General features: G+C 45.3%; 1 protein-coding gene and 1 long non-coding RNA gene across 3 annotated transcripts in view; one reads left to right on the top strand and one right to left on the bottom strand.

Annotated features, from left to right (window-relative positions):
• The window catches only part of LOC132024753 (uncharacterized), a 51,883-nt gene that overhangs the window by 21,019 nt on the left and 4,768 nt on the right, over positions 1-26,096 (bottom strand). The window lies entirely within an intron of this gene.
• The window catches only part of PTCH1 (patched 1), a 70,491-nt gene continuing 69,644 nt past the window's right edge, over positions 25,250-26,096 (top strand). Inside the window, exon 1 of the mRNA XM_059411721.1 lies at positions 25,250-25,310. Coding sequence (XP_059267704.1) covers positions 25,308-25,310 — 3 coding nt within the window. The 5' untranslated portion in view covers positions 25,250-25,307. The remainder of the gene's footprint in view (positions 25,311-26,096) is intronic.

Here is a 26,096-nt window from a genome sequence, read left to right on the forward strand (position 1 = left end):
GATGTGGGGCTTGATCCCAGGACTCTGAGATCATGACCTGAGCCGAAGGCAGCGGCTTAACCCACTGGGCCACCCAGGCGCCCCTGTATTTTTTTTTTTTAAATCCACATATTAGGGGACCTGCCCAGTTCAAGCCCGTGTTCTTCAAATGTCAACTGTATGTTCTCCAGAGAACAAAACCAATAGGAGATATATAAGAACAAACACTATTCACATATGTAAGGATATATATTATATGGTATTTTTAAGGATATATATCAAATATATTGGGATACTTCTCTCATGATCTGTATATTAGGATATATATGTATTTCTCCCATTGATATTTCTCTGAAGACTCTGGCTAATACAGCAGTCTTTTCCCTGAACTGCTTCGTTGTTGAATTCCTATGTCTTGGGTTGGATTTCCTGGGGAAGATTTCGGGGACTCTGCTGTATGTGGGGCAGGCCAGGAAGCTTGCTCAGGCAGTCTTCTTAGGCTGACATAAACTCCCAAAGGGGGACTTGACTATGAGCTGTTATCAGCCACTGTTCCTGGCAGTTTGGAGAGTGAGTGCTCTGTCTTGAAGTCGGAATCTGGGCCACACACTACAGCATCCACTACACCTTGAATGTTTCCATTTTCACCAAATGAATGTGCAATTTGGGGATTTTTTTTTTTTTTACTAAATCAATTAAGAGATGAAAAATCATCCTTTGCACTGTGGTGAGGTCTTCTTTAGCTGTTTAAGAGCTTTAGCAAGCAAAGCTGAGTAAGAAACAAAGAAACTTCACCCCCGTTACATGACGAAAAAATTCTATAGCAGTTGGCAAGAACAGGAGAAGCTCGTGTTTAGATATTAAAAGAAAACCTCGAAGGTACTTACACAGAACACCAGCAGTCAAAATGGAGAGTCTCACACACAAAGACAGGCAGGCTGACAGACTGACAGAAAGACCAATAGTTCTCAAGGCAAACATCTTAAGTTACAGCAGCTCTTGGCTTATTTATTTTCCCCATTAGGTAGTACATTCAAAGGACCTTCATGTGGTACGCTGAAGATCAAAGTACATTTTTTCAGAGGAGAAAAAAAAAAAAAAAGAAAGGACCAACTATTCCAAATATACATATGTTCTGAGTTGTGAATATTTTCCATCCTTTGTTGTAGGAAAATAAGTTGAAGACAGGAAAGAACTAGGTGATAGAATCAATTGTGTACATATCTTTGTCAAGAGAGGACGCCAAATTCAACACAGCGTTAGCCTGTCTGTAAGCCGAAGCTTCCAGAATGTAAAATAATCAGTGACTCCCTTGCTCCATATATCTTTTGCTGTTATTACATTTGAGACATTTGTAAAAGTCAATTTTCTTTTAAAGAAAAACAACAGCATTTTTAGACTTCTAGGTACCACAGCATTTTCATGGTCTCGCCCTTTTTTTTTTTCTTTTTTAGCCGCAGACAAGAGCTTTCTCCTGTGGAGAGTCCTATTTCCCCATCTCTTTCAAGAATAGTTTAGATTAAAGGGCTCCTTCTATGTTATCCTAGTACTTCCATGAAAAGAAAAGCCACACGTCATATTCTGGAAATTTCCCCAGTAGAAAAGACTTCTAACACCCATTCAGCAACAAGTCCAACACATTGATTGTTGGCCTTCTGTGGGCCAGATACTCTGCCAGGCGCTGAGGCTACACTCATTGCCTAAGACACAGTTCTTACTTTCAAAGTACGAGGAAACAGGCAATCCCAATGCAAGGCAGGAAATTTCAAGACAGCACGTAAAGGAGCGCTGGCATGATGCCTTGGAGACCATCTGCCTGGTCCTAGGGAGGGAGTTAGAGGGCGAGATAAGCAATCATGGAAGAAATGGCACGTGAGCCTAGTCTTAGAGGATGAGCAGCAGGAGATGCATGAAGAATCCAGGGAACGACCATCCGGATTTGGGCAATGGTAACCACAGGCCCCTCCTTGTTGTATTTGAAAGAAAGGACAGGGCCAGAGGAGGTGAACTAGAGAGGTGGGCAGAAGACAAGGGCTTTGAATGGCACCTTAAGGAGCTTAGAGTCATTAAAGAGGATCACAGCCAGATCTGCTCTTAGACCAGTCATTCTGGCAGCTGCATGGAGAAGGAATTTAAAGGACACAATACAGAATCAGAGAGACCAACAAGGTGGTTCTTAGAGTCCAGGCAAGAGGTGGTGAGTGCCAACTTCATTAGGCAGGGGCACCTGGGGGCCACATGAGGGGACAAATGTGAGAACTATTGTAGAAGCAATAGGGGGGCTAGATTACTGATAGGATTTAAGAGTGAGGGACAGGGAGAAATTAAGGAATTAAGGATGGTTCTCAGATCAATGGATTGGGCAACGAGTTGAGGGCAGAGGGGAAGGATGGATGCACACGTTTTTGGACCAATAGAAAATTCAAGAGAGCAGATACAGAACAAAAAAGATAAGGAGTTTGATTTTCGTCAGGTATCTTAAATTTAAAGGTTCCTGGCAATTGTTGTGTGTAGATGTATCTAAATCTCTGAAGAGAAGTCAGAGCTGAACTTGACTTGGGAGTTATTTCCATATTCGAGCATTATAAAGTTGTGGATTTTGTTTGTTTTTATGTGTTTTATTCACTGCTGTACATCCTGCCACTGGACCAGGGTACACTGTAAGTAACTATTAGGTGAAGAGCAGGAAGTTCATGGGAGTGAGAGAATTGTCCAGGTAGAGACATAGAATAAGAAGTGGTCAGAGGGGCATATGGAAACAGATCAACGGTGGGCATTTCCACTACTTTCACTGCCAACACCAACACCAACTCTCTGTATTTCAAGTTCAGTAGAAATTACAAAAGAGTTGTCAGTTAAAATTACACATCACAATTCCAGGACTTACCTTCATGTAATTATCTCCAGAGTAAGAAAACATAAGAAGAAAGTTTTTTTTAATCTTATATGGTGGGGAGAAAACGTCATTCTGTGTACTTTCAACTGATTTTTGTGAGTTAAAGTGGATAATATAAATGGATGGGAAACACATATGCCCTTGCAAACACAAACTCGGCATATTTTATTTAATTTTTTAAACTTGGAAAGAATGAATTACGTAATAATAAAAATGAACAGTTTGGTCTCCAGATCTATATACTACTGCAACTTAACAACTCTGTTTAGTGGGCCCAAAGCACTTCAAAATTTTTATGTTGAAGAGTGAATTTATGATCTTCTCCCAAATCCTAGTGAATGGCACCACCCTCCATACAGAAATACAAGTCAGAAAACTAGGCGCTATCTCTGACACCTCCCTCTCTCTTGCTTTTCACAGCTACGCTATTCCCAGTGAAGTTGAAGTGCTATCAACCTCACATTCTACCTCCCGGTGGATCCTAGTCACTTTCTCTCCCCATCACACTACCCTCCTCCAAGGAACTGACATGTCTCCCCCTGGAATTCCACTGTAGCCAACTAAGTACCCATCCCTCCCATTATCCTCTCTGACCTTCCCTCACTCCCACCTTAGTATATCTGTTGGCAATCTGAATATCTTTGTCTTCTCAAAAGACAAGCTTGTCACATTTCTCTCTTATTTGAAGCCCTTCATTGACTTCCCAAGGCTCACAGGATAAGGATAGACCTCCTTAAATGACCTAGAGATTCTTCAGAAGATGGCCTCAGCCTCTCTCTCTAGTTTCATCTGACCCACTGTCCATTGTTTGCTCTGGCTCAGACTAGCCTTCAGATCCAAATTATGCCGACTCCCTCCTATCTCAGGATCTTTGCGCTCGCTACTCCCTCTATCTGGAACATTCTTAGCCCCCACTCTGTTACCTAACCCATTTGACCTTGCTAAGCCCACTCATCCTTCACATCTCAGCACAATATTTCTTCCTCACCTTTGGTCAGATCCCACTATTAGGTGATTTCATGGAACTATATAGCTATTCCTCAGAACACATTTCACTTTATAACTATACTTCTTCACTTATACTTATACACTCATTTGTTTCATTAAGTGATATCTGTTTCTTGGACCCTAAGTTTCATATCTGTTTTTTTTTTAATTTTTTTAAATTTTTTTAAAGATTTTTATTTATTTATTTGACAGACAGAGATCACAAGTAGGCAGAGAGGCAGGCAGAGAGAGAGGAGGAAGCAGGCTCCCTGCCGAGCAGAGAGCCCGACGCGGGACTCGATCCCAGGACCCTGAGATCATGACCCAAGCCGAAGGCAGCGGCTTTAACCCACTGAGCCACCCAGGCGCCCATCATATCTGGTTTTGGATCGACATTATACCCCCAGCTCTTAGACCTGTGCTCTGCACATAGTAGGTATTCAGAAAATACCTGCTGAAGTAATAAATGCATGTACAAGCAGGTGTATGCATTTTTCTCTAAAAATATCTATTTTGGATATTTGGAAGGGTTAAGAATTATTAGCCAAAAATATTTCCCAAAACATAAGTTCCACAGGCTCTTTCTACTACCTCAGTCATTATTATACAAGCTATGTTCACATATAACCTTTGACAGAATATTTCTTTATTGCTGATTCATCTGATATAACTTTTCAAGGTGAAATGAAAAACTAGTACAACACTCATGTAAGAATATCAGAGTCCCTCTCCCTAAACACTTTTTTTTTTTGAGAGAGAGAGAAAGAGAGCACGCACGTGGGGGCGGACGGAGAGAGTGGAGCGGCAGAGGGCAAATGAGAGAGAATCCAAAGCAGACTCCCCGCTGAGCACAGAGCCCTAAATGGACTCAATCTCTCAACCCTGAGATCATGACATGAGCTGAAATCAAGAGTTGGACACTAAACCAACTGAGCCACCCAGGCACCCCTTCTAAACAGAAGGAATCAACTAGAAATAGCAAATCAAAAGCCATTTCATCCCATCCTTCATGGACACTTTTTAAAATAAAAATAAGGGGCACCTGGGTGGCTCAGTTGGTTAGCTGTCTGATTCTTGATCTCAGCTCAGGTCATCATGTCAGGGTGGTGAGATCAGCCCCAAGTCAGCCTCTGCACTCAGTGCGGGGTCCGCTTGAGATTCTCTCTCCCTCCCCGATGCCCCTCCCACTCCTCTCTCTCTAAAATAGAGAAAAATCTTCAAAATAAATAAATAATGAAATAAAAATAAAACAAAAATAGTTTTTAAAGGTCACTTTGAACAACCCATGTAATTTTATGGAAAGTTAATCAGAATATTGCTGATTAAATATTACAGAATTTCAAAAGTGTTAGGCAAGCTTTGTAAAAATAGTTTAAAGAACTCAGACCTGTGTTTTCAGTCAGTGTTTCACAGGGTCGTTTCCTCAACTGTGATGGGAGCAGGACTCCCTGATCTTTTTATGACCAGGGCTTGGGCCTCCGTGCTCACCACCCACTAGCCATAAATGGTCCTGGAATAAATAACAGCCAGCTTCAAAACTTTCATTAAGTGTTTCCTCCTTTTGCAAAAATATCTAGGAAGCATTCAGTTCAAACAGCATCCAGAGGTGTAGAGGTATTATTGTTCTTATCTGCCTCAAAAAAGGATGCCCCATGTAATCAAAGAGAGAGCTGTGATGTTTTTGTGTCACCTTCTGGGATTGAATCTGCGTGACAACAGACACCTCTGTTGAAAGGCAGAATGAATGGCTACTCCAGCAACAGGAATTACTGCGGAGGAAGAAGCAAATCCCGAAGAGACGGTTAGTCTTTTCACTGCAGCGGCTCCTGGAGAGCTGACCTTTAGATCAATTGTACTGATTAAGAAAAAAACCAGTTATGACTCAGTTGGTTAAAAGGCCTCAAATCCTGCCAGCAAAAAAGATTCCTTGTAGGAATTTCGGGACCTGGACCCGTATAAACAGGCATGACTGAGTCCAACATTAACAATGAAAATTCTTTCCTCGTGTTCAAAGGGAATGTCTTAATGTATGTTGCCCCAGAAGCGACTCTGAGGAAGGATCTGGGTGCAAGGAGCTTATTCGGGACTGAAAAGTGGGGGAATGCAGTAGGGAGAAGGGAGGGGAAGACAACCAACAAAAGGTTCATCCTCACAAAAGCCATCCCCCGGGGATTACTGAGACTCAGCCCCACCGGGGAGTTCCAGAGCCGGTGGAAGGTTCCGGATTCCGATTTCTTTCAGTCACAGGCGGGAGATCTGGGGTATGTATATGCCAGTCAAACCTTACCTGAAGGCTCCTTCACTCAGAGTTCACTCCTCAGCTCCTCCAGCCTGGGCCACAGAGCGGGTTTGGCCACTGGAGAAAAGCCCGGGGCACAGAAATGCTTCTACCCACAGCTGGAAGTTGGGCCAGCAGGGGCTGCAGTGGTGGGGACGGGGGTATGGCCAGCGCCCCAGGAGTATCTGTCGTGCTAATGGACTGCACAGAAATAATTCCCATCGCCTGAGTGCTTGCTCTGGGCAGAGCCCTTTACATTTATGATTTCACTTCCCAACTCATCACAGCCCTGGGAGGTAGATATTATTAGGATGATTTTACAGCTAAAGAGAGAGGGTAGTTAACGGCCCCAAGGTCATGCACTAATGCACAGCTCCAGAGTCTAAGTTCTGAAGCACCACCCTATACTGGAGGGACTATCCCTGCGCTCAATAAATATCTACATACCGCCCATTCCACACATAGTGGAATTCACGCAAGACCAGCATGGCCTTCCCAACTCCCGGGCCCTTGCACCACTCTCTGCCTTTCCTGGTTCTTTCACATTGGCATCGAGAGCTGTGCCAATTATTCAACAGTCAGTTGACCAAATACAGGACAACTTTGTGCAGGAGAGCGGAGCTCTATGGGCCTTTCACTGAAACTTCCAAATGAACATTCCGTGTGGCCAAGTGCTTGGTGAGAAAGAAGGTCTAATGAATCTCCGTGGTGTGTGACTAAAGGCAGTGCCTGAACCAGCCGAGCTTGAACACAATTATAAGGGGCTCTTCCCAGTGCTCCCGGCACAAAGTAACTGTTATCTAAAGTCGGGAAGGAATTTCCTGAAATAGCTGGTAATTGTACAATGAATCACATCATAAAAGCTTGCTATCCCTCAGTCTCTGATCACGACACAAAATTGGACCCGTTAGGGCATTGATCTAGACCATGAAATTGTTTTCAGAGTTTTTCCCCTCAACAGAGAAAAACCCACCTACCTAAAATAACTTCCCTTGAATAGACTGTTAGAGTAATAAAGGGGGTTATTTGATGGAACTTGCTGTGTATACTCCAAGTGAGTTAGAACCAACCAAATTCCCATCCTTCTGAGAACGGATGGTAATAACTTCCTATGCATTTATACATTAAAGTGATAGCATTTTTATTTTGTTTTGGAAAAAACCTGAATTATTTAAAAGTTCTAACTTCTCAGAATCCTCACTTTTTCTTTTATTATAGTTCAAAGAATCTCCCTAACTCTATGGAAAGCCCACTACTAAGAAAAAAAATAATCATTGACCCCATAATCCTTCTTAAAACTACAAAACTATTAAAAGACAACTAAAGAAATCACTGTAGCTAATGTTAAGATCAAATGTTCAGGAGATTGTGGAGCTAGGAGCTCAATTGACACAACAAATCTTCCAGGTTCTGCCCCATACTGTTAACTTTCTCTATCATGCAAAGTTTCTACCAGGGTTTGCATTCTCCAGAGACAAAAAAAAAAGTGTGAGCTGACTCCACTGTCTGCAACAATTAATTACAAGGAGTGTTGCCACAGAAAGGCTTTGGAACAACTTGAAAATCAAATTAGATCATGAAATATGAGGGTCTTCCATATTCCAGCTGATAAGGAGTCCCCTGAGATCACCTCTTCTAGAGGGAATTTGGTTTCTTGTTCCTTTTCTTTTCTTTCTTCTTTTTTTTTAATGAGAGATTAAATGAGAGATTGAGAGAGAAAGAACAGGGGGAGGAGCAGAGGGAAAGGAACACGCAGACTCTGTGCTAAGTGCAGAGCCCGTGAGGGCTTGATTCCAGGACCCCAAGATTTTGACCTGAGCAGAAACAAGAGTCAGACACTTAACCCACTGAGCCACCGGGGTGATCCAGTTTCTTGTTCTTTTAACATAGACGTTGTAAAAAGGCCAGTTTATAATACCATGAAAGAACAAGCTACCCCTGGGAGGAAACCACCAAAACGTGGCCTCAGGAATGGTTGTTTTGTAAACACAGTGATGGGGGTGTTGAGGTTCCTGTATTGTCCCCTCCCATTTCAACAACCACTATCTCCTTTTCCCTCAGTCACAGTGGGCTTCCTTTAGAGACATAATCCTCATAATCCTCTGAAGACCCGCTCAAAGGCACTGTGGTCCATGCCCTTTTTCTACTAAAATGTTCCCCTTAAAGCAATGGAACAGCTGAGATAAACGAAATAGGTTTCACATGTAATAACTCTGACTCATAAAAACTCGATCGGAAAAAGCAAATGGGCGTGAAGAGTTGGCGCTGAGAGGAAAATGGCAAGGAATTAGCATTGTCATTGTCAATGTTGACATCTTGATCATGACTCCTGTTGGGCAAACTGTATTGCCTGCTCATGTTAGCACAGATGTGGTAATGAAAGCACTAGGTTGTGCTAAAAAGACCCTAGAAATAAGAGACTCGCTGTTTTTTAAAAGGGGTGAGGGTAAAATTGCAGCTTATCTCAGACCTAGAGACACAGGAATTCCCTATCTTCAAGCCTGGCAGATACAGGATAATGCAAAAAATTTTAAAAACCATGTATATTGATATGGAAAGGAATATTTTAAAAATTTTTGAAGTAGAAAATATAGTGGTGAGTTTGATATGTATACAGGCTTAATTATATTTAAGAAAATCTTAAGAGAGAAACAAAAGTCCTAAAACGACATCTGCCTCTGGAGAGGATCTGGAGGATTGGAGGTCAAGAGTAGAACAAGGACACTTACTCTCTATTCTGTATATATACCCATCAGCCTGCTTGGCTTTTTATCGTGAGCTTGTATTTCTTCGTTTTAAGTACTGATATTTGGAAATGTATAGCGGGTTGAGAAAGCAGGAACAGAGAAACAGAAGATCCAGCTTCATGAATGTAAGAGAGGTACATGGATTAGAAAGTATAAGTAGTGTGGAAGTGGGATTCCATTTAGGAAATTTAAAACACTGATAAAACTCTATCGAGGGGGGTAGGCTGTGGGAGGCAAAATACTAGTCCCCCCAAAGTCATCCACATTGTAATTCTGTGAATTTGCAAATATGTTCCATTACCTGGAAAAAAAGAGATTTTGCCCATGTAATTAAGTTAAGGCTTTGAGATGGGGAGTTTATTTCTTGGGTGGGTGGGTGGGTGATGGGAGAATGAAGCTTAACGTTTCAGGGAAACTGGGCACAAAACACAAGCCTCTGAATTATCCAACCCAAGCCGAGGGAGTCAGGTATCATAGTGCTAACCTCCGGGAGTCCGTCTACAACCGTTAGACTTGGCTTTGACCTGCTGCAGGTGTGGAGGTGAGGGTAGGGTTGATTCCTGGGTACTGTGAGGCAGTACGGATTTGGCTTTCAGCAGGGAGAAGAATCTTCAGGCACAGTACTAGAATCTGCTTCTACTCGCAATACTTCTGACACCAAGCAGTTCTCTGATATTCTGTGGACACCAACTGGGTGTCCTACAAGTTAATTCAATCTTGACACTAATTACCCAGAATTAGCATAGACCCTCACTCCCATAAGACTGTGTATAAACACACCCCTGTATGGGGTTCCTACAGCCCTATCCTCAGGTGTGACAATTTGTTACAATGGCTCTTGAAATTCAGAAAGCTGCTTTCCTTACTATTTCTAGCATATTACAAAGGATGCAAATGAACAGCCAGGTGAAGAGGTACATAGGGAAAGGTCCAGAAGAGTCTCAAGTGCAGGAGTTTGTATTCCCATGGAATTGGCACATGGATATAGTCACCAACCCAGAAGCTCCCCGAACCCAAGTTCCTAGGGGCTTTATGGAAGACGAGATGGATTAAATCACTGGCCGTTGGTGACTGAACACAATCCCCAGCTCCTCTCCGCTCCCAAACACTACTGATACAAGTAAAGATGGTAGAGTGGGGTGGTCTGAAACTTCCACCCCTCTGATCACATGGTTGGTTCCTCTGACAACCAGCCCCCATCCTAAAGCTCTCTGGAGACCCACGAAGAGTCACCTCATTGGCATAAACTCAGGTGTAGTTGAGAAGGGCTTATTATAAACATTCTTCTCACCACTATCACTCGGGAAATTCCAAGCGTTCTAGAAAGAGAAATAGCGTTCTAGAAGCTCTGGAGGCAAAGCCCAAATGTGCCCCAGTGCAGTATCACACACAGAGATGTGGATTCTAGCAGATGGAAACCAGAAGAGAGCACATGAACCCTGCTGGCACCCACTCTCGGGGTCATTAGAGCGACCCGCCACCAACCATCATGGAGTGTCTTTGGCAGCTGCCTTTGAAATGGTTCCTAACATTCCTGGAGCTTGCCTCTGACCAGATAGAGCTTTGCTTCCACTTTTGTTACAGGGTGCTCTGTGGAAAGCAACGAAGGAAGTGAAAGGATTGAAAGAGATGGTGAATGGTGAGGCCGGAAAGCAGTGGCAAACATGAGGTCCACGTGCTGTCACCCCACCATAACAGACACTTCTGCTCCACCATGCCACTTTCCTGTTTGACCTGAACTGACTCAGAATCCTCCACTCTCAGGCTATCAAAACTGGCTCTGAAATTTTCAACTACAAATACCGTGGCTTAAAGCCACACCCGTATTATCTTCTTGTTCGGTAGATTAGAAGTCTAACGGCGGGTCTCACTGGGCAAACATCGAGTCACCGGGTTTGTGTTTCTTTCTGTGAACTCAGGAAAATCTGTTTACTTGCCTTTTCCAGCTCCTAGAGGCTGCCTGTGATTCTTGACTCATGGTCCCTTTTTCTGTCAAAGCCAGCGAGGGCAGCCGCTGTTCCTCTCAGATGAGGAGAGGATGCCATCTGAGAGGGCAGTTCCTCTCAGATGGCATTCGACCTCTTCTCCTGTCCCCCTCTTCTACTTTAAAGGCTCTACGTTGGACCCATTACTCAAAAAATCCAGGATAAAATCCCCATTTCAAGACCTTAACTTAATTATATCAGCAAAGTCTCTTGGGGAACCAGTACTTTGCCTCCCACAACCTTATTGTGTCTTGTCAGTGTCTTAATTTTTCCTCAAGTGAATCTTGATTCCATGCCATCTCACTTGTTCTTTTGAACCTGTGTAATTTTTGGAATACTAATATTCACAAAGTGGCATAAACTTTTTACCAAAGTTGTTTCTGGGTAAGTAGGCAAAATAAAGATTTGACTAGTTAGACGTTGTGTAAGCTCTCTAATCGTAAAGTCATCCAAGCGTGTGAAGTAGACAGAGCTCCTTCCAAAATGGAGACTGAATCTATCTTCTAAATTTATCTTCTAAAGTTAGCTTTTTTATGGAGGAGTTGTCACCAGCAAACACTGGCCTGACCCAAACTAACATGGGTGAACATGTAAAACATTTGAGCCTACAAAGAGATATTTGCACACCTACGCTCATAGAAGTGTGATTAGCAATAGCCAAAATGTAGAAGCACCCCAAGTATCCATCGATGGATGCATGGATCCACAAAATGTGGCAAATCCATATAATGGAATACCATTCAGCCTTGAAAAGGAATGAAATTATCACAGGCTACCCCATGGATGAACCTTGAGGATATTATATTAATATTATTACGTTAAATAGGCCAGTCATAAAAGAACGTATGCTGTATGACTGCTTCTAGATGAGATACATACAGAGTAGCCAGATTTGTAGAGCCAAGCAGTAGAATGGTGGTTCCTGGGAACTTGGAGGAAAGGGGAATAGGGAGTTAGTGTTTCATGGGCACAGAGTTTCTGTCTCATAAGAGAAATAGAGCTCTGGGGATGGATGGTGTGTGTGAATGTACTTCATGTCTATCAGTGTGAATGTGCTTTATGTCACTGAACCAAATACTTAAAAATGGCTAAAATGGTGAATTTTCTTTAATGTATATTTTACCACAATTCTAAAAAGGAAGATTTTCAAAAAGTGTTTAAATATCTTTGAGCCTAATTGTTTTTAAAATTGTCTGCAAAGCCGTTGCAAGGTTTTACGTGCTAATATGGGAAATTTCTTTCCTATGAGGAGACATTTTGCAGGAAAGCAGAAACCAGAAAGTGAAATTTGCACACACTTCCAATGCATAACAATCTGGGGAGAAGCTACCATTGCATGACCTATTCCAGCTCCTTTGTCCTTTACACTGAGAAAGCCCCAGGAAGTCCTAGAGTTCTGTTTTAACTTATAGGCTGTGGCATGACACCCAGGCAGTGATTACTGATTTCTGGGCATGAGCACAGGTGAAAAAGCAGGACGTTGATGGGAAGGTGCTGGCAGCCAGGCTGCGTACTCACCCTTTATTTGGTAAGTGCTGGGGATCTACTGAAGGTTCCTGGCCTAGTGCTTGGTGGAAAGGAACCGAGCCTTAGGGATGGGACTTTGTTCTCCTGCACAGGAGCCAGGGTGAAGACTATTATAATAGTCCCTGAGAGCCTGGGGCCAAAGGTTCCTGCAAGGGGAAGACAGTTAGAAGGCAGACACTTAACTGACTGAGCCACCCAGGCACCCCTTAGTTTGTTGTATTTTTTACCATTCAAAAATGTTTAGGGGTGCCTGGGTGACTCAGTAGGTGAAGCACCTGCCTTCCGCTGGGGAAGTAATCTCGAGGTCCTGGGTTCCCACTCCCTGCTGAGCAGGTAGCCTGCTTCTCCCTCTCCCTCTGACTGCCGCTCCCCCTGCTAGTACTGTCCCCTTATCAAACAAATAAATAAAATCTTAAAAAAAAAAAAAAAAGATCAGGGCTCCTTGCCCTTTAAAAAAAAGATTTACGTTTTTGGGTTAAAGTATGTCTTTCTTTTCTCTTACAGACTGAATTTCCTACTTCTGTTAAAAGGCTTTCTTAAGTCCTTAGGTCGTGTTTTATGTCCCCTAAATTATATTATTTTTATTGTTTTCCTTTTTACATGTAAATGCTCTGTCTAGAATTCATTTTTGCAAATGCTTGAGATAGGGACCCAACTATATTTTCTTCCAGGAGATAGCCACTTGAGTCAGCACCATCACATTAAGTCTTTCCCACCAAAGTCAGTTATCGCCTTTGCCAGAAATTAAACTTTCATATTTTCAAGAATTTGTTCTGTGTTCCTTTTTTTTAGGATTTTATTTATTTGGGGCGCCTGGGTGGCTCAGTGGGTTAAGCCTCTACCTTCCGCTCAGGTCATGCATGGTTTCTGTGTCAAATAAATAAATAAAATCTTAAAAAAAAAAAAAAAGATTTTATTTATTTGACAGAGACACGGCAAGAGAGGGTACACAAGTGGGGGGTGGGGGTGGGAGAGGGAGAAGCAGCCTTCCCACTGAGGTGGGAGCCTGAAGGGGGGCTTGATCCCAGAACTCTGGGATCATGACCTGAGCTGAAGGCAGACACTTAACAGTCCAAGCCACCCAAGTGCCCCTATTTCTGTGTTCTTGATTCCTTTTTTGGGAAATTATCTGACTTTCCTTATGATTAGGAGAAGCAAGCTTGAAAAGCAAGTTAGAACATAAGCATGAACCCAGGCTCTGTCTCAAGAATCTGTCTCTCAGTCCTTTATGGGAAGAGAAGGAGGATGACAGAGGATCAGACACCTGTGACTAGTCTGGAGGGGGGAAAACGGGGCGGTTGGGTGATGTGGTGTTTCATATTCTTGGGAAGCAGCCATATGGTACCAGCCAGTTTGATGAGAAGTCAGGAAAACAACTGATCCAACAGGAGGCCAATAACTCAAAACCAGGAGAGCCTGAGCTGTGAGATGAAGAAAAGGAGATGAAGAGTCTGGGCCATAAACACCCACTCTCTGATACTGAGATGATTTCTGTCCCGTTTGGGGAGCATTTTATAGTCTTCTTTGCTAGGTAAGCAACCAATCTTGGAATATTGGGATGAGTCAGTAAGATGAGCGGCTGAACCGGGGAAGGAGACAGGAGAGAGGTGCAGATCACGGCCAAGGACAGCCCTATGTAGCTACCTACAAAGACCAAGCTCCCCAGGCCTCTTTCCTTTCCCTTTAGGCCACGTCTAGATATTGGTCCTCAAGTCTTAGCAGGCATCAGCATCATTTGGAGGACTTGTTAAAAACACAGACTGCTGGGCCCCAGCCCCAGGGTTTCTGATTCGGCGGGTCCGAGGTAGAGCCTGAGAATGTGCATTTCTAACAAATGTCCAGGGGATGTCGATGCTGCTGATCCAGACACTCTACTCTGAGGACCACTTCTCTAGATTTTAATACCAAAATTATTTGGTAATTATACTAATGGCTAATCCTTTAACTGCAAAATGACCAATAATGCCAGAGACATTTAAAACATTAAATTATTAAAACATTAAAAACTTACTTGTAAATTAGTTTCTGACCCCTTATGCAGAGTTGATGTCATCCCTTTGCACGCGGCAGAAGGGACATTTGAGTTGCGCCTTCAAGGATGTGTGTATAGGTAGAAGGTATAGGAAGGAGAGAAAGGGAAGGGCAGAAGCAGAGGAAAGTGAAAAAAATCAGAAAACCACACATAATTCTGTTTGGCTCAGAAAGAGCAGCAGGGTGTGGAGATACAGCTGGAGAGGAAGGCAACTGACTGATTCACCAGGGATCTTATAAACCACACCAAGGAATGTGGACATGGTGTTGGTAAACTTCTTTGGATAATGGAAAGGGAATCATCAAAGGTAATTTCTGGCTGGACCACTTGTTAATGGAAGAGCCATTAAATAAGTCAGAAGAGCAGGTTTGGAGACAAAGAATTCAACTGGAGGAGGTAGGCAGAACATGTTCAGTTCTAGGCACCTGGGAAGCACCCACGTCCAGGAGGCAGCCGGATGTAGAGTCTGACGTTCAGGGTAAATGGCTGAGAGGGCGATTAGGGTGCCAGTGGGCTCCCTGTCCCACCTACAGGAGTAAAAGAAGAAGCCGCAAAAGGAACTAAGGCCAGCCACGGGCCCTGGGAACTTTAACCTTTTGGGAGTGGATGGAAGAACAGGAACCAGCAAAGGAAGCTGGGGAGGAACAGTCAGAGAAGTAGAAACAGAACAGAGGCCAAGGCAGGAGAGGAAAACCTTTCCACCACATGCTGTTGTTGCATGCATGAGCAGGTCACCAAGGACTGTCAGAAATGCTTCAAGGTAACAACCTGTCAGTCCTACTCAGCACAGCCCTGCTGGCCAAGGAGGCTGAAGCCCAGAACATTGTCTCCAGCCACAAAGCTGCCTGAGCTGGAACTCCTGGAGTGGAGTGAAATGGGATTAGACCACTGGGGTACCCATTGGCCTCCAGCACTTGCTGCTCCATCATGACAGTGTAGCGAAGCCTTGGCGGTGCCCGATGTCAGGGGCCAGCTACAGTGGCATACCTTGAAGAAAGTTCCCTGAGTCGCCCAGGGCAGGGTCATGTTTCACTTGTAGCTCATTGGTGTTGAGGGTATAAGACAGAAAACAGACTCCAGGAATCCTAACTCTCTGTCTTCGTGATACTGAGTGCATCTCTCCTTTTTGCAGCTGGTGTGCTATTTTAATGGTGTTTGAGTTGACTTGGGGGGCATATTCTGCAAATTAGAGCTTCAAAAGTTCCATGATGTTATGGGTTGAATGGTGTCCCTCAAGAAATAGATGTTGAAGTCCTAATCCCCAGTACCTCAGAATGTGACCTTATTTGGAAATAGGGTCATTGCAGATGTAATTAGTTCAGATGAGGTCATACTGGAACAGAGTGGGCCCCTAGTCTAAGGACTGGTATCCTTATGCGAAGACAACAGACCCAGGGACAGACACACAGAGAGAATGTCATGTGAAGATGATGGCAGAGACTGGAGGGCACATCTACAAGCCAAGGAATGCCACAGATTGCTGGCCGTCAGTAGAAGCTGGGAGAGGGGCCTGGCACAGATTCTCCATCAGAGTTTGTGAAAGGAAACAACCCTGCCAAGATCTTAATTTCAGATTTCTAGTCTCCAGAATTGTGAGAGAATAAATTTCTGTTTTTTTTAAGCCATCTTCTATGTGATATTTTGTTATGACAGCCCTAGGAAAAAAAAACACATAGGAAATTAGAAATCCACTTACATTATCATATGACATTTCAGTATGATATTCATCAAAGCAAAAAAAAAAAAAAAAAAGGAAATCTGTCCAAGGAATTTGTTAGATTCTTTGAGTATAATTTCAACAAATGTAAATTTTGTCTTTCTTTCAACTTTATTGACAAATAAAAGGGCAACATATTTAAGGTATGTAATGTGATGATTTGATATAGGAATATATTGTGAAGATAATCCCCATCAAGCTAATTAACATCCACCACCTCACATATTTACCTTCTCTGTGTGTGAGAGAACGTGTAAATTCTACTCTCTCAGCAAATTTCACTTACACAATCCAGCGTTCTCCACTGTAGTCACTATGTTATACATTAGATCCTCAGACCTAATTCACCTTTTAACTGAAAGTTTGTGTCCTTTTAGCAACCTCTCCCTATTATTCCCACCCACCAGCCCCTGGTAACCACCTCCTCTGTTTCTGGGAGTCCCACTTTTATTTATTTATTTATTTATTTATTTATTTATTTATTTATTTATTTAAGTTTCCACAGATAAGGGCTACTATGCAATTTTTTTTTTAAGATTTTATTTATTTATTTGACCGAGAGAGATGACAAGCAGGCAGAGAGGCAGGCAGAGAGAGAGGAGGAAGCAGGCTCCCTGCTGAGCAGAGAGCCTGATTTGGGGCTCGATCCCAGGACCCTGGGATCATGACCTGAGCCAAAGACAGTGGCTTAACCCACTGAGCCACCCAAGCGTCCCTTACTATGCAATTTTTGTCTTTCTTTTCTGTCTGGCTATTTTATTTAGCATAATGCCCTCGAGATCCATCCATGTTGTCCCAAATGGTAAGATTTCCTTCTTTTTAAAAGATGAATAATACTCCATTGTTTATGTGTGTATATGTATAGATACACACACACCACATTTTCTTGATCCATTCATCCATTAATAAACATTTAGGTTGTTTCCACACTTTGGTTATTATAAATAATGCTGTAATGAACATGGGAGTAGCACAGATATCTCTTCAAGACAGTAATTTCATTGCATATAAACCTACAAGTAGGATTTCTGGATTTCATCTTTAATTTTCTGAGGAAGCTCCATACTGTTTTCCAGAGTGGCTATACCAGTCTGCATTCCCACCAACAGTGCACGAGGGTTCTATTTTCTCCACATCCTCCCCAGCACTTGTTATGTCTTACCTTCTTTTTTTTTTTTTAAGATTTTATTTATTTATTTGAAACAGAGAGATCACAAGTAGGCAGGCAGAGGGTGGGGGGGAGCAGGTCCCCCGCTGAGCAGAGAGCCTGATGCGGGGCTCAATCCCAGGACCCTGAGATCATGACCTGAGCCAAAGGCAGAGGCTTAGCCCACTGAGCCACCCAGATGCCCCATGCCTTACCTTCTTTTTTTTTTTTAAAGAATTTATTTATTTGACAGAGAGTGAGAGAAGGAGAGAGAGAGAGCACAAGTGGGGGGAGCAGCAGAGGGAGAGGGGTAAGCAGGCTCCCTGCTGAGCAGGGAGCCTGATGTGGGGCTCGATCCCAGGATCCTGAGATCATGACCTGAGCCGAAGGCAGAGGCCCAACCCACTGAGCCACCCAGGTGCCCCATGCCTTACCTTCTTGATAACAGCCATCCTACCATGTATGAGGAAGATAGCTCACTGAGCTTTTGATTTCCATTTCAACAGGTATAAATTTTGCATGCTTAAAAATGTTTTTAAATTTCTATCAACAACTCATACAAAGTTTTAAATCATGGCACCCCGAAAGAATTTCAAGATATCATCGGTTAAACATCTTGAAGAGACTATTATTCATATCTTACTCTGAGACTTTTCCTCAGAGTCATTTTAGGTATAAAAGCTGACAGAAAAAAAACTGGAAGGCAGTTCAGTTTTCTCAATCAAACACTTGAAAAGGTTTCATTTGGAAATTTTACACAAATTTCAGACCTAATATTTTCCCTGCCTATTTATTTATCTATTTTACTTATATTTGTTATAATTTTATAATAGAAAAAGAGGTAAAATTTCCAAATTCCCCACAGGTAATTGCTTTCAAATCCCCCCCAGGTTAGTCCATTGTGTTATACCAATATTATCATTCTTTCCATGTGTATCATGTCATAAAAAGTTAGAAAGCACTGGAAATACCAGCAGAGGGGGTATCAAGAAATGATTGATGAGGCCAGATAGAATTATATGCCTGGGGAAGTGGGGGGCACTGAACTGAGTGGGCCACTCTGTGGAGGGCAGGCTGGTAGCCTATTTCAAATCACAACGGCTAAACAGAAGTGTTCACCTGTATAAGCAAATAATGAGACTTGTTCCTGACCTAGATATTTCACCCAAGATGTTTGTAGGATTCATCCTTGTTGCTATAAGGTAGCTAGGGCCCCCATTTATTTTCACTTCTTGGTAGAATTCCATTATATGAATTCTCCACAGTTTATCTTTTGCGACTTTGATGGACATTTTGTTTTTTATTTTTTTTTAAAGATTTTATTAATTTCTTTGAGAGAGAGAATGAGAGAGAGAGCATGAGAGGAGAGAGGTCAGCAGGAGAAGCAGACTCCCTGCTGAGCAGGGAGCCTGATATGTGGCTCGATCCCAGGACTCCAGGATCATGACTTGAGCCGAAGGCAGTTGTTTAACCAACTGAGCCACCCAAGCACCTGCTTTGATAGACATTTTAGTTGTGTCCAGTTCATACCATTATAAATGCTGATGCTGTAATGTTCTTGAATGCCCCTCAGGGGTGCCATCTTTCTCTTAGACATATAACCAGGAGTGGAATTCAAACTCCTAGGCAATGCCAAATTACTTTCCAAAAGCAATCTTCCAGCCCGAACTCCAACCAATGGTCCCCCAGAGTTCCCATTGTTTCAATCTTGTTCACACTTGCTATGGTCAGACTTTAAAATTTTGCCAACCTGATGGATATGTAATAGTGTTTCACGGTGTTTTTAAGGAAGGTGGTTTTTTTCATTCCCCATTCCTCAGTACCTAACAGAAGACTGCATGTCGTAGGAGCTCGAGAATCTTTTACCTAATGAATCAACAGCAATAATGCAATGTGACAAGTACCGTTAGAGAGGAGAAGGTTTACATATTTGTAAATTAACCGTCTCTTAATTCTTCCAAGCTAGTTGCATATCAGGATCACCCAGGTAGCCCTTTATTTTCTCACTGACATTTTATTATGAAAAACTTCAAACATTCAGCAAAGTTCAAAAGATTTTACAGTCAATACCCAACCAGGATCCTACCAGTGGCATTTTACTACACGTGTTCTAAGGAGATTCTTTTGAAAAAATGTCAGTTCCCCAGGGCTGAGATTCTGATTCTATAGCTCTGGGATGGGAGCAAAGACTCTATTTTTGTTTCTTCATTTTTGTTTTTAAACTCCCCAGGTGATTCTGATGAGCAGCCAGCCTTGGAAACTATTGCCTGAAGGAACGCGCTGCAATAAATAAAGAAGACAGATTTATAATTAGTCTAGCAGGGCTCATTCTTTGCGGGGGGATTAAAGTTCTGCTGGTGCCTAAAGCCATTTTTAGACCATTTTCTTAGACCACCAGCATTCCTAGGAAATGTGTCACCCGTGTCAGATTTGTGGAGGTGTTCCTAGGAGGTGGCAGGTCAGGTCCTCCTAGCACCAGAAGCCAAGAAGCACCCAGGTCCTGTCCATTCCACTCCTCCCACTAAATGTTGCAGGAACCTGTCCTTCAAGTCCTTGCCAGCTCCTTTCAACGTCTGGGTGTTTTTAGGGGGCTGTACTGTATACCGTGCCCTAATTCTTACCTTGAAGCTCTAATCCCTAGTATCCCAGAATGCGACTGTTGGCATTAAGGAGGCAATTAAATGAAAATACAGTCATATGGTGGGCCACAATCCAATATAACTGGGGTCTTTACCAGAAGAGGAAATGTGAGCACACACACACACAGAGGCAAGATCATGTAATGACACAAGAAGAGAGAGAGGGGCCCCAGAAGAAACCAACCCTGATAAGACATTGGTCTTAGACTTCTAGCCTCCAGGACTATGAGGAAATAAATTTGTTGTTGAAGTCCCTAGTCTATGGTACTTGGTTATGGCAACTCCAGCAAGCTAATCCAGGTACGGAGGGGAAGGCGTCACCCCTGGGGTCAGATGGCAGGGCAGGCAGAGCCGGGTCTCCACCCCCCACTCCCACAAACACAGGCCTCTATCAAGGACTGGGCATAGTTGCAGGAGAAGGTGCCCCTGGCCCCAGGGCCCTCCCCATGGGGCTGCCGGGATCTCTCCAGGCCCGTGCTCCTCAGAGAGGTCTTCCTCACAGACACAAGGAGAGGAACTCTCTGTATATGTGAGGGTTCTTCAGAGCTACCAACAGTCCTGCTCAAGTGGCTGAGTAGCCCCCAGAAGACAGTATAGTGACAAGGCTCAAGGATGTTTCACCCTTCCCACCTCAAACTTTCCCCCTGAAATCTCACCCACATGGAGCCTTTGCTTCTCACACTCCTGTCACTTACAGCATGAACATGAATCCTGGCTCACCTCTCCGGAGTTTCCGTCAGGTAGCACAGGTAAGCGCGTTCAGGTTTGTGCCTCTTCCTACCCATCTCAATCAAGACAAATGAGGAATTCTGAGTGGCAAGAATGCCAGTTCTGTAAAACAGCATTTTGGGGCAGGCAGAGGCTGTTTTTTAACATTGACTCCATTGACTATGTTTGTTAGCCTTCCTAGGTACAATTAGAAGTTTGTGGTAAGTTTTCTGACCTGCTTCATTGTGATAAGCTGTTTGCTTCTCCTGGCCCTGACCCCATTCTGTCACTGTCACTGTCCAAGTCCCCATTGGCCTGCCTGGCCACACCTGCTTCCCACGGTTTACAACTCTTTGGCATTTCCTTCTTACCACATTCATCATGGGCAAGGCTTGTCCCCTGTGGACCTTCCACATAGGGGACTGTCATCAGAAGAAGTCCTATGTGGACATCAGTTGCCAAGAGTAAGCAACTTGCTTTAAGTTTCATTTTTTGAGGTATGGGTTCCACTGGTAGCTTTCTCTTCCTGTTTCTTCTTGTCCTGAGATTGCTGTCCCATCTCTGGACATGCCAGTGCCTCTGTGAGCCTCCCCATTCAGCAATGGGGTCCCCTGGAGCCTTCAGTTTCGACTTTCCAGATCTCACCCCACCCTTCTGTTCGCAAGCTGTTTGTTAAGATTTTTCCGTGCTGCAATCCTGCTTTACCTCTTCACTTCAGACAGCTCTCCTTTGACTGCTTCAGTGTTTTAGCACTGCTATTCAGTTGCTCACCCGGCCTCCCAATTCCAACCAACCACCTTTAAATATTCCCTACCCCTCCAGTCTTCAAAGCCCTCATTCTCCAAGTTGGCTTGGCTGGGGGTATCTTCCTGACAGGAAGGAGGCAGGAGGTGAAGTTGGGTGATCATTTTAGAATTGGAATCCCGACACGGAGCAAACTGCTTTTTATGAGAGCTCCATCCGTCTGATCCAAGATCAAAGGATGGATGCACCCAAGAGGAGTGTGTGCAACAGTGGTGGATGGCTTCTTAGATGTGGACAAATGTTTCCTCTGAACCCTCAGTTATCCATGTGAAGGGTTCTAGTTGCTGGAGGTTGCTCTGAGAGAGGGATTGAGTGAAAGTGTTTGGCAGGAGCCAGGGAAGAGGGGGACGCAGAATGAAAACTGTGTCCACATGCACGCGCGCCCGCTTCTGTGTGTACATGCGCAACAAGGGTAACAACTGTTTCTCAAGTAGCAACAGATACTCACAAAGACGAGCAAAGCCAAGGGATGACCTTGCCCTGCCACAGACTTGGTTACACCCATGCGATTTGTTTCAGACCTGTTTCAAGAAGTTCCTCCTTTGTCCCCTCTTTTGATATGTCCCCAGTGGCTCCATCAGGTCCTGCCTAATGCCCTGAAATCTCCAACTTCAGAATTATTCCTCGGGGTTTGGTTCCACAAGTCCAAGTTAACCTGTAAAAATGCTGCCTAGGGAGCCCTGGTCAGCCATTAACACCTTGATGTCAGTTGGCTTATCAGACTCAGAGGCTAGAGCTGAGCTCTGCCGTCTGGAAGCCTTGTCAGTCACTGACACCTCCACGCCAAGTGGGTTATCAGACTGAGCAGCGCCATAGCTGGTTTTGCAGGAAGGGATGGGGCACAAGCAACTTCAGAAGGGTAGAGGCAGCTGTTTAATGAGAAAGAGCCTGCCCTGGTGGGGAGTCTCAGAGAAATGCCAGAAGGTAACTACACATGGGGCTCTGGGCCCTGCAGAACATGTATCTCAGACTTGATGATTTAAGGTTTCTAACATCTAAGAGTAGATGGAAGAGAGGCACAGCACTGAGGTTATTTTCAAAAACTGATTTCAGAGGAAGGAAAAGGGCAGGCTGCTCTTGGGAGAAAGAATTTCCAGTGAGTTCCCCTCCTTACTGACCTTTTAGGTTCCAACACCAAAGCTGTTCTCCCTGATTCTTTACATTTCCACAGGCCAACTCCAACTACTTGCACTCAAAGCTGTCTTTGCTCCCAGTTTTAAAGCATTTGACTGAAATAGGACATAATATGAACACATTCCATCTTAACTAATGGATGCAAGACCACAAAATCTGGGGAGCTCTGTAATCTCCCTGTTCTGCACTATAAAGGGGGGCAGGAAGCTCACAGGGCTTCAGGCCTCTATCCTGAACAGACCCCTTCCAAAGCCAAGTACTGATTTTGGGCTTGTAATTTTGAGTTTCTAAAGAAGCACATCACCCTCCTCCCCCAATCCCAAACTACATAAGCATCAGGCCCCACTAAACCTGGATCTATCTCTGATTATTAACCTTGGCAGGGTACTCAAGAAGCCTGTAGCCAAGCTTGCTTTCAGAGGGCAGAGGAAGGGGATGTTGGGGTGGGGGGTGTCATTTTAATTAGGAAAAGCAAATTCCACGGGTCTGCTGGAATTTCTTTGCAAAATTAGCATACCTATCGACTTGATATTGTGGGCCATTTAAATGTCTTTTGCTAAGCTGTTTCTCTTTTTTTCTTATCCCCCTTTCTCTTTCATAGTCTAGACTACTCTATTTGGAGAAGTATTTTTATATTCCTTTTTCTCACCCCACCCAAGTTTATACCAAGGTATGAATAAAGTCTTTGATATGACACCAAAATGTAGCGTTTCTTTTCTTTTTTTTTTTTTTTTAAGATTTCATTTATTTATTTGACAGACAGAGATCACAAGTAGGCAGAGAGAGGGGGAAGCGGGCTCTCTGAGCCCGATGCGGGGGCTCGATCCCAGGACCCTGAGATCATGACCTGAGCCAAAGGCAGAGGCTTAACCCACTGAGCCACCCAGGCGCCCCAAAATGTAGTATTTCTTAAAAGAAACGTTGGTGGGTTTGTTTTTCCAATTATTATGACTCTTAGAATCCATGCTCAGCTTGGATAAATGGGTAATATCCATTTAAGACCATTTTTTACTAAAGTCAATTGGTATGAAATGACTTTCTGGTCCAGCCTAATTCACAGGGCTGCCCAGCATTCCAATGCTTAATTACTTAATGCATCTCAAACATATGCCCTCTGGAAACTCAAATAACCTAATTAAAGAATGGTATATCATCTTTGGAGGGGAGGGAGACAAATTGTGACTCCTAGGTGTTGTGTGCGTGTGTGTGTGTGTGTGTGTGTTTAATAATACTGTCAGCCCAGAACGACATGAGGAAAGGCTGGCTTTACCTAAAAGACCAGCTAGTTAACTCTTAATATTTTCAATAAATTATCTCACCCTCCTCCCATCTGTAATTCATCTATATTCATAATGTGGACCATTTAAAATAGCACCTTGCAGCTGTGTGTGAAACACAAGTCTACCCTGCAGGGTAGAGCAGATGAAATGTTAAACACTGGCAGGGTCTTTCCAGAGTAGGGCTTTTCCATTTAGGGCAAGAGGCTGAGAGCCCTTCAGCACAGAGGCACTTCCGTCTAACCCCATCACCCAAGCTTTGCCTCGTTTGGGAAGGCAGCGTGGGTGGGAGCATTTGGGTGGCATACCCCAAAAACCACAGTCACTGGAAGGGAAAAAAAAGCAAATATCAATTAGTAATTCCTCAGCCAGCTACCAATCTTGGTTTCCAAGGGACTCCACCTTGGTCTCTTTAGAAGCAGCAGCTTCCCAGGGACCTCGGACAGAAAAGACGCGAATCCACATACATCTTGGTGCACTGAACGTTTCCCCAGGGAGGCTCTTGTTATCGGCCCGGCTTCCCTGGCTCCCTGCCTCCCTGTCAGCCTGTAGGCCTGTCAACCAGAATGCTCCCAGCTTCTCAGGACTTCCGTGGGAATGTGAGCAGGAAAGGGCTTTGAGAATTGAGGACAGGCAAGGTGGTGGTGTTGGGCAGCGCTCTGGGCTCCCCGCATTTCCCGGAGCGCTGGGGATGCTGCAGTGAGCTTCCCTGCTCCCCTAGCAACCTCCGCCCCCGGGTTCGGGCGATCAGCTCAATGTTAGCAAAGAACGTGGGGCTGGGTGGGGGGCAGCGGTGGGAGACCGCAAGGTGGGGAAGGCGAGGTGGCGAGCCGAGACCCCCTGCCCGGCGGCCCCCCGCAGACAGGACCGCGGGGGGCGGGGAGGGGGCTCGCAGGGCTCGCTGGAGCTCGCGCGGCTGGGCGCCTCCCAGGAAGGCGGGGAGGGGAGCGCCTGTTTACCCAGGAGGGCTGTGCTGATAGCACGTTCCTCGAGTTTACTTTGCTTTCCTTGAGTTTATTGTAAAGGGGTAAAGTTTTCGGATCTGTCACGTGACCCTGACAGGTCCTGCCTATGGCGCGGCAGACCACCCACGCCGAGGGCCATGGAACTGCTTAATAGAAACAGGCTTGTAATTGTGAGTCCGCGCTGCACTCCGCCGAAAGCCTCCGGCGGCCCAGTGCGCCGGGGTTTTTACACTTTCCGTTCCTTTTGTAAAGACGGAGGAGGAGGAGGAGAAGACGAAGACGAAGACAGAGAAAAAGACGACGACAGGGAAGACAAAGAGACCCGCAGCGACAAGGCTAGGGGGAGACGAGGGAAGACGGGGAGAAGACGGAGGAGCGGAGCACCAGGAGAGGGGGGCGAGGGCAAAAAAGGAATTGATGTGAAACCCAAGCCCAGCGTCCGCGCCATCGGCACCCGCGCTCCGGGCAGGGCTTGACGGCCGGCTATGGTGAGTGCAGCCGGCGCGGCCACCGCCGCCTCGCCCTTGCGCCGCGTGCGCCCCGGGGCCGCGGGGTTTACGGGGCCGGGCGCCCCGTGCGGCGGACGGAGGGTCGGCGGGAGGGGCGGGCGCGTCGGGGCCGCGGGGCTGGGTGGGCTGCGCCGCCGGGGCGCGGGAGCGCCCGGCCCGCGTCTCCGCGCTCGCTCACTCACTCGCCGCGGGCCCCCGCCCCCCCCCGAGGCCGGCCCCGCGGGGCGGGGAGGGGGCCGACCGCGGCGGGCCGGGCCGGGGAACGGCTCCGGGGGGAGTTCTCACGGAGGGGGTCGCCTGGGATCCCATTTTCACGCTTGAAAGGGTCGCCACCTTGGCTTTCGCTCCTCAGCCTGCTGGTGGCTCCCGACTCGCCAGCGGAGGCAGAGCTGGGTCGGAAGGGCTGGTGCCGAGAGTGACAGCGCTGGGGTGGGGGGGGGGGGGGGGGGGGCGCGCGCGCACCGGAGCCAGCCCTCTCGTCTCGGTGGTGCTCGTGGAGACCTGCTGGAGGCCACGGGCGCACGCTCCCGCACCCGCACGCCTCAGGGCGACACCCGGGGCTAGCCGAGCAGCACCTTAGAAACCCGGAGCGCACACATGCCCCCCCGCCCCCTCCGCCGTTGGTGGGAAAAAAGGCCGGGGTGCTTTTCTGAGTTCAGGAAGGGGCCACGGGTGAGAGAGAGGTACGTGTTGGCGGTTGCGGCCACGGCATACCAAGCCTTCTGGTGCCTGCCACCCATTAAAGAGGTCGGCGGCTAGCTGGTG

The sequence above is a fragment of the Mustela nigripes genome, chromosome 9 (genome assembly GCF_022355385.1).
Source record: "Mustela nigripes isolate SB6536 chromosome 9, MUSNIG.SB6536, whole genome shotgun sequence".
Taxonomy (NCBI): Eukaryota; Metazoa; Chordata; class Mammalia; order Carnivora; family Mustelidae; genus Mustela; species Mustela nigripes.